At 52.3% G+C, this 9,373-nt stretch overlaps 1 protein-coding gene across 3 annotated transcripts in view; it reads right to left on the reverse strand.

Annotated features, from left to right (window-relative positions):
• SHROOM2 (shroom family member 2) overlaps nt 1–9,373 on the reverse strand; it is a 164,502-nt gene that overhangs the window by 53,989 nt on the left and 101,140 nt on the right. For 2 of the 3 annotated variants that reach the window (XM_009197175.4, XM_003917388.5), the window contains exons 3-5: nt 5,217–5,348; nt 1,695–4,017; nt 96–196 (exon numbers count right to left, since the gene is read on the reverse strand). In XM_009197175.4, the coding sequence (XP_009195439.3) occupies nt 96–196; nt 1,695–4,017; nt 5,217–5,348 (2,556 nt within the window). Of the gene's footprint in view, nt 1–95; nt 197–1,694; nt 4,018–5,216; nt 5,349–7,170; nt 7,320–9,373 lie in introns of all 3 variants that reach the window. The other variant, XM_009197176.2, reaches the window with a different exon arrangement.

The following is a 9,373-nucleotide window of genomic DNA, read 5'->3' on the forward strand; positions in this document are numbered from 1 at the left end:
AGCCAGACGTCTAGCCATGTTAACCAAGCGCCCACCCATACAGAAGCCCACCCCCAGACACCTCTTCAGTAACTCTGAATCCAAATTTCACCCACCTCAGCGTGGACTGTCCCTCCTTGGCCCGGACTGCGAAGGGAAGCTCTTCTCTGTGCTCGCCAGGGTCCCCTGCCTGCCTTCGCAGTTCGACAGAAGCTTCCTGCAAAGAGCAACACAGTAAGACACCAAGTCCTCAAGCTGCCTTCCTCAGGACATCTGTGATTATGAAAGCCCTCATTTGTGGGTTTGCCTTGCCAGGGCAGCTCTACAAAGCATTTCATTGAGACGACTGAACTAAGACCCCGCGTCCACTTCTGTTCTGGGCAGGAAACAACTCCTACGTGAAGCCTGTAAAACCGTGTGGCACAATTGGCCAAAAGAAATAAAATAAAATACAGCTGGTCACAAATTACAGCGGTGAAGCCTCAAGCTCTAGTACTCGCCAGAGCCCGGGATTCTTTGCTCCTGACAGAGCAAGCATGGAATTCTCAGAGGTCATGCTGAACAGCCACAAGCCAGGGTATCCAACGGTGGAAAAAAACACTCACAGCATCTGTATGGATTTTCAGGGCTGGGACACCACAGAGCAAACCAGCAGCCTTCTTTCCATGCACATATTAGGTATCTTGTATTAAATATACTAGTGGTTCTTTTTTTTTTTTTTTTTTTTGAGACAGGGTCTTGCTCTTTTGCCCAAGCTGGAGTATAGTGGTGAGAACACAGTTCACTGCAACCTGAACCTCCTGGGCACCACCACACCTGGCTAAGTGTTTTTTCTTTTTTTGTAGAGATAAGGTCTTGTTTTGTTGCCCAGACTGGTCTGGAACTCCTGGCCTCAAGTGATCATCCTTCCTCAGTCTTCCAAAGTGCTAGAATTGCAAATGCACCACCACACCCACCCTGGATTCTTTTAAAAAGAAACTGCATCTATCACTGCAGAACTTTTTTTTTCTTTGAGATGTGCAAGTGCAGATGTAATAGGGGGAAAAAGCTTTCAAAGAGGGCAGGGGCGACAGAGAAAGAGGCTGTCAACTTTGAAGCAGGGCTAAGAAATATGCAGTTTTCTAGAAAACTGGACATTAACTCTCACCATCAAAACTCTCACCTTAAAAAAGTGCAAACACTTAATGTGTTTTAAATACATTTTGCCCCAGAGCAATCCTTGAAAATACTTGCAAATAAAAAACAGAATACTAAAAAAACCCAAATACTATAAATATTAAATGTCATCCATCAGTGTTTGAAAAGTGGCTATTGTATGTCATGTTAAGCTTTTACATAAACCACACATTTCCATGTCAGAGGTGTTAGTTATCATTTCCCATAGTTTCTCCCTCCAAGTTCTTTGCTGAGTATGAAGGCAGGAGCAAGCTACTTAAGGGGAAACACAGTTAAAGCCAGAGATTATGGCAACGAGAACGGGAATGAAAAAAATGTGGGTTTTCAGGAATATGGCACTTTAAATTGCCTAGAATGTGTCGATTTTGTCCCCAAATACCTCTGACACAGAGGACACTAGGAGATCTGGAAAAGGTAAATGCTCACACAGCTGGAGATGAGTAGTCCTGGCGTCAGCCACTGCATTCTGGGTGTGCCCTGTCCTCAGGTTAAGATGATGGTCAGCAGGGGCCATGCCCCTGCTGTGGCTCCATGCTTACCTGCTTGTAGTGGTCTGTGGATGGCGAAGACCGGGACCTCCCATGAACGTGCTGCGGCCTCTCGTGCGGGTCCAGGCCCACATCCAGGATGTCATCCGCTGAGTGGCAGCGCCCGGAGCTCCTGGCCTCCAGAGGCTTCCTCTGTTCCTTCCAGGAGGCCTGATACTCTGCAAAGGTGCCGAGCCTCTGCGGCGGGTCTGACGTCCCTGTCTTCTCCGCTGTGCTGTGAGCGTTGAGGCTGTCCCCAAGGGAGGTGGTGCGCGACCAGGGCTCCGTGCCCTCACACGTGCGGCCCACTGTCCACGGCCTCTCTGGCTTGTCTCTCAGGAGTCCATGAAGCACTTGCCTCTGGGCAGGCCTCTGGGGAACAGGTTTGCTCGTTTCCTCAAAAAACTTCCACCTGTCAGCAAATGTGCCCACAGTATCCTCAGATGTCCTGGGGTGCTGGTGAGGACTGTAGCCCCTCGTGAGGCCCACCTCATTCATCTTCTCGGGTTCCGAGTAGGACTTCAGTTTCTGCTCAGCTGTGAACCGTCTCCGGCCTCCGATGCGGGGCGGGTGGGGCCCGCCACCTGTAGATGAGGGTGGCTGGGCCAGGCCTGCCTCCCAGAAGTGGCGGACAGTGTCTGGATCACCCATCCGGTGTTCCAGTGACTCCGGGTATAGATCTGCTGGGTTGGGGTCCAAGTCGCGGCGCTTGAAGGACGTGGCCCTCAGGACTCGGGCTTGGGCCTCCTTCAGGTGGTCTTTATAGGTGCCAGCGAAGGGTCCTTCCTGGGTGCCACCTCCCAACTTGACCCTCCAGCGGCTGGTGGCATCCTCCGCCTCGCCTGCTGCAGTCAGAGCCACTGTGCTCCGGCTCTTCTGCAGCTTGGCTCGACGCATCTGGATCTCATTGCGCAGGGTGGTCGCAAAGCGGTCGCTTCTCCGGGTGGGCTTGCCCACATGGGCGTCGAACGGTGGCGGTCTGGTGGCGCTGTCCTCTGGGCTGCTCTCAGGCCGGTGTTTCCCCTCCTGGGTCAGGGAGTGCAACAGGGGCGTCTCCTGCGGGCAGATCCTGCTGCTCTCCCCATCTGCCCACGTGATGCTGGCTTTTTCTACATGGCTGGCCCTGGGAGGCTCCTGGGCTCCCGCGGAGCAGCCCTCGGCCCCTGTGTCCAGCGGGTAACACCTTCCTGTCTCGCAGGCATCTGGAGGACCCTCAGGCTGAGGTAGGTGACGGTGTGGGCTCTGGCCCACCGTGGGTGGGGGAAGACTCTTGAGGGCTCCAGGGGCCGTGTCAGAAGGCCAGCATCCTGCCCAGAGCTGTGCCACTTGCGGACCTCCCTGCACACAGGGCCGGGGGCCCTGCCAGCCGCTCCCCAGCTTCTGGTCACAGCTGCTGAGCCCCCTCACCTGAGGAAGGCTGTGGTTCTGGGAGCTGGCAGCCGCTGGCTCCTGCCCAAGGCTGTCAGCACAGAGTGGGCTGTGGTTACTGTACAGGGGAGGGTGGCGGCCGCTACGAGGAGACTGAGGGAGGCACACATCTGAGCTGGACAGAGAGGCCTGCAGCCTACTGGAAGCTCCATCCTTGGAGGGTGGCCAGCTGCCATCTGCACGGGCCTCCTGCGGGCAGCCCGGGCCTCCCGATCCCTTCCCGAGGCTCCCTGGGTGTGCTGACCTCCAAGGCCGATCAGTGGGCTCTGGTCTCCAGTCACCACGGGGCTGAGCCTGGGCCGGGGCTGTAAAGTGCTGTGCCACGGCCACCTCTGAGAACACAGGGCCCTGGGCCTTCTCGTGGCTCTTGGTGGCAGCAAAGCTGTCACTGCGGAGAGGGGGAGGGGGAGGGGGTGGGGATGCTGGTGCTTTCTTCTTATCAGGAACATACCAGACTGGCCCAAAATTGGACCTCCCAGGGACAGCCAGCTTGGGCTCGGCATTGTACTCTGGCCTGGGGCCTTTGTCGCTGTCACTGGGGACCCTGGGCGGGAAACACCTTAGCTTCTCCTCCAAGCCCTGAGGGTCACCTGCGGCCTGGGCCTGCCGGCCACCCTGTCTGGAAGCCTCCCAGAGGCCTACACTGTAGAGGATGTTCTCTGCGGAGGACGTGTCGGCTTTGGACAAGGTGTGGTCAGGAGTGCTAGAGCTGGTGGAGAAGGAGCCGTAGGCTGAGTCACGCTTGCTGTGGCTGCCCAGGTGGTCGATGCTGCTGTTGGACTTGGCCACCGAGAGGCGACTGGAGGGGTGGTCCAGGCTGCCAACACTCCCCAGGGAGCTGAAGTGGTCTAAGGTGCGCTGTAGGTTTGTCTGCTCCCAGGAACTGGACAGGTCGTGGGAGGAAGAACTGCAAGAATGAGAAGAAGGACAAGGCAGGGTGTGCTTTAGCATCAGCAATGGCAAAGGGCAAGGCGGTGGACACAGCTGGCCCTCCGTGGAAATACCAAAACGCCAAACAGCAACTTCCCAGGGTGAAGTTGCTGAGGCTGAGGTTGCAGCTCAGTACATCTGGATTTTAGCAGAGACAGGGAGAAACTGAGCACAGGCTGAAAAGACTGTGTCCTCCCCGTGACATGCCTTTTTACCAAACAGATGCCTTTTGATGGGGTCTTGCTGTGTTGTCCCGGGTGGTCTTGAACTCAAGCAATCTTCCCACCTTAGCTTCCCAAAGTGTTGGGATTACCAGCATGAACCATTGCACCCAGCCAAGACCAGTATTTATTAATAGCCAAAAACTGGGTGGTTACATTAGCTCCAGACATACGCACATACCTGAACACACACACACACACACACACACACCAGACATGCTCACTCATACACACTCACATATACATATACACGTGCACACACATGCACATACAAGCAAACAGATGCACATGCACACATACAGGCACACATGAACACATACAGATGGACACATGAACACTCATACACATACAAGGACACACAAACATGTAGAAATACACATGCACACTCACACCCCACACACACAGATACACACACACACACACTCACATAAGCAGGGAGACATCCACACACGCACACCAAAACCAGACTATCTGCTGTTACCGCCATCCTCTTAACAGGAGACTAGTGAGGATACTGCCACTAACGCCAAGAGGGTTGAGGAGAGGCTACCAAAGCTTAACAGAACCTCTTGGGAGCTTTTACAAGATACACCTGCCACCCCATATAGATCTCCTGCCTTCCAGTCCGTGTGTAAAACCCTGGAAAGGAGAGGGGTGCCGTCAACGCCATCCCACCGGCTCAGAACCCTACCGCCTGGCATCCCACCTGGTCAATCCCAAAAGAGCTTGGCCGAAACCCAAGTCCTATGCTCCCCTTCTTGCTCACGCCTTGTCTTGCCATTTCATTTTGTGTCACATGCTTGCCGGTTCAGTCAAAAATTCAGAGCACTCCAACTGTGATTATGTGTCAGTGGCCCAGTCTCATCAGAAACATCAAAATAATTCTGCAGTCAGGAGTGTGCTCCCTGTAGAAGGCTGAACAAACCTGGCGTCCTGGACGGGAATGGGTGCCTACCTCGCATGGTGTCGGCCAGACCAGGAAGGACAGCCGCTGGCGGAGGGGAACGGGGAGGCCGCTAGCTCAGGGTGGCTGTCAGAGAACTTGGTGGCATGCCAGGAGTGAGGCCTCCAGCCCAGCTCGCTCCTCCTAGAAAAGAACGCAGGGGAGGCGGGGGTCAGGGACTGCACACAGCGCTCACCCTCGTGCCAAACAGTGCAGGGGGCTCAGGGACCGCACACAGGGCACACGCTCATGCCAAACAGTGCAGGGGGCTTGAGGACTGCACACAGCGCACGTGTGCTTGTGCCAAACAGTGCAGGGGGCTCAGGACCGCACACAGCACGTGCGCTTGTGCCAAACGAACAGTGCAGGGGGTTGAGGACCGCACACAGCGCATGCGCTCTCGTGCCAAACAGTGCAAGGGGCTCGAGGACCGCACACAGCGCACGTGTACTCATGCCAAACAGTGCAGGGGGCTCGGGGACTGCACGCAGCGTGTGTGTGCTCGAGTCAAACAGTGCAGGGGGTTCAGGGAATATGCACAGCGCGCACGCTTGTGCCAAACAGTGCAGAGACTGACACTGGTCACAGCAACTCAGGCAGGCGCATGGCACCATGTTCAGTGGTTGCACACTTAATCCAAACCCACACCTTCTTTTTAGATTTTTGCTCACTACCCATTTGCCCTAACCAGAGTGGGAATCACAGGCTCCAGATGTGCAGCAGCCCTTATCTTTATTTTTGAGATGGAGTCTCACTTTGTCGTGCAGGCTGGAGTGCAATGGATCACTGCAACCTGGGCCTCCCAGGTTCAAGTGTTTCTCCTGCCTTAGCCTCCCAAGTAGCTGGGATTACAGGCGCTCACCACCACGCCCAGCTAATTTCTGTATTTTTAGTAGAGACCAGGTTTCACCATGTTGGCCAGGCTGGTCTTGAACTCCTGACCTCAAGTGATCCACTCACCTTGGCCTCCCAAGGTACTGGGATTATAGGTGTGGGCCACTGTAGACCACGCCGGCCCTTATCTCTAAAATGTGTTCCTCCATAAATATGGTTAACTTGCCAATTTAAAATCTTAGAAATGTAAAAATAAAGAACATTTATTCTAAATAAACGAGTACACAAATTTTGCCCTCTGCCCGCCCCAACATGAACACACAGAGAACCTCCTATCTTTCGCTGGAGAAAAGGTAAATGAGTCCCCTAGGCAGTCGGGTCACACAGAGTTCAGACAGCTTATCTGTGTCTGTTTACCTAGGTAACAAAGTAAAGACAGCCACCTTCTGGTTGACTAAGACTAGTAGCTGCATCTTACCCTGAGTCTCTTAGTCAACCAAAGATCCCCCCAGGGAGTCATGACAACCCGCACCAAAAGGCTAGAGTCCCTTCAGCCAGGGCTCCTGAACACAGAGGGGCTTTCCTGGGCTCCCCCGCCACAGTCCCCACCATCCCATGTGTGTCTTCTTAGTGTCTTGGCCACATCTGCCCAGATGTGATGAGGTGTGTCTGGTTAGAAATCCCGATGGATGTCGGTAATGCAATAGGGCCTCCAGGGGAACACTGCCGGGCGGGAGATCCTTCCGCACTCACTTCTCCAGCCTCATGGTAGGAAGCCAGCTTTACTTTTCTCTAATTTGGGACAGAACTGACAGCTGATAGCCCAATCAAGAATGGAGAACAAGCTCAAGTGGGCCTCTTTAAATACTTTGTGGAGATCAGACGTTTTTCCCAGCAGGCAAAAACATTAAAGAATATTATGCAATAAAGAACATCTTACAAAATAAAACTGAAAAGCATTTATAACACAAACCTTTCGATGACTCAGATCATTTTAACGAGGAAAAGTATATGGGTGGCAAAATGTGGAACATGCTGACTTTATGATAGTTTCCCAGGAACCAAAGAGAAAGTATAAAAGACAAATTCAGCACCCCATGGAAGGAAAGCAATTGTAAAACCCAGACTGTACCTCATGGAATTTCTCAAAATCCTCGTAAGGAAGGTTCTGGCCATGTGAATTTCATTTTCAGCTGGCTTTCTCTGTGCTATGACATCCACAACTTCTTTCATCTTCCTTTATAGTTAATTAATGAAGAAAATAAACTAGACTGACTGAAACTGGAGGAAAGGGGAGAAAAAGAGAAGGCTAGGAAAAGAAAACGTCTGACACTCAAGATGACACTAGTTCAACCCTGCTATGGGAATAACTGGGCTACTAGCTGGTTTAGAGGGTCAGCAGTTCTCCATGGGTACAATAAAACTTCTCCCAGATAAACTATCATTAGAAAGCACATATAAGAATATTAGCAGCAGATTTTGTTCTCACAAAGTATGCATGCAAACGACTGGGTGCTGTGGCTCACACCTGTAATCCCAGGACTTTGAGAGGCTGCTGTGGGAGGACTGCTTTCAGGCAGGAGTTTGAGATCAGCCTGGGCAGCATAGCAAGACCCCATCTCTGCACAAAAATAAAAAATCAGCCAGGCGTGGTGGCACATGCCTGTGGTTGCAGCTACCACGGAGCCCAGGAGGTTGAGGCTGTAGTGAGCCATGTTTGCACTACTGCATTCCAGCCTAGGTGACAGAGTAAGACCCTGTCTCTTAAAAATATATATATGTGTAGGCCAGGCGTGGTGGCTCACGCCTGTAATCCCAGCACTTTGGGAGGCTGAGGCAGGTGGATCACGAGGTCGGAGATCGAGACCATCCTGGCTAACACAGTGAAATCCCATCTCTAATAAAAATACAAAAAATTAGCAGGGTGTGGTGGCGGGCGCCTGTAGTCCCAGCTACTTGGGAGGCTGAGGCAGGAGAATGGCATGAACTCGGGAGGCAGAGGTTGCAGTGAGCCAAGATCATGCCACTGCACTCCAGCCTGGGCAACAGAGCGAGACTCTGTCTTTAAAAATAATAATAAAGTAAAAAAAAAAAAACACACACACACACACACACACGATAGATTATGAGGAATCCAGTGACCTTGTGATGCCATGGCATGAGGAAGCCCAAGTGAGCCACGCGGAAAGGCCGTGTGGAAAGCAACACCAGGCAGCCCCAGCTGTCACCCAACCTCCTGGCCTACGCACCAGACACAGGAGAGAAGGAAGTCATTTGCACATATGGCCCCTGCAGAGGCGACATGGAAAAAGACTGAGGAACCCAGTTGGCAGCCAGAACCAAGGCCCAAGCCAACCCCGCGGAAGGCCCCTGTCATGGGGTAAGGGAGAGAGTGAGTCCCAGCTGTGCCCTGCCTCTATTCCTAGCTTTGGCCCTGGACAGACGCACATCAATCCCGGGTGTAGCCACTGACGAGTCATGAGGGAAGAGGGAAGTCACTTATCCTTATTCACAAGTGGTTAATTTATTCAAAGTGACAAAATCCAAAGTTCAGCTCCTTGGTCATTCTGGCCACATTGCGAGTGCTCAATGACCACATGTGGGTAGTGGCTACTGCATGGGCAGCACAGATACGGAACATCTGCAGCCCTGCAGCTGGAGCACTGCCTTAGAGATATAGTAACCCCATCTCATCTGCATGGCGGGGACGCTGCTACCCGCCTGCGACTGTCTGCTGCCCGTGACCCTAGCACACTGACTGTTTACACCGCCTCCCTCCCCAACACTTTCATAATGTGCAGATAACTACCTTTTGGAGATTTTCTAGAGCATATTTTTAAACCTTGAAATAGCCAGCCCTAACACATAGCATGCTTCTGAGTACCTCCGTATAGGTCAATTGCTTTGTGCTCAATTTTATGACTAGAAATTCTATTTTACACCACTAATTTTGGGGCAACTTTTCATGCAGCAAAGAAGATCAAAATGGAGAGTAATCATCTTAAATCTGCTTTTAAAAATATAATAATTTTTATTTTTAATTTTTTGTAGAGATGGGGTCTTGCTATGTTGCCCAGGCTGGTCTCAAACTCCTGGCCTCAAGCAACTCTCCTGCCTCAGCCTCCGAAAGCACTGAGATTACAGGCATGCGCCACTATGCTCAGCCTTAAATCTGCTTCTGAAAATATCCAGGAGGTATCTTCCTCCCCATGTACACAAAGCTTCAGTTTGCAGAACTGTTTCAAAGAAAATGAATCAATCCCAGCACTTTGGGAGGCCGAGACGGGCGGATCACGAGGTCAGGAGATCGAGACCATCCTGGCTAACATGGTGAA

Source organism: Papio anubis, chromosome X (assembly GCF_008728515.1).
Source record: "Papio anubis isolate 15944 chromosome X, Panubis1.0, whole genome shotgun sequence".
Taxonomy (NCBI): Eukaryota; Metazoa; Chordata; class Mammalia; order Primates; family Cercopithecidae; genus Papio; species Papio anubis.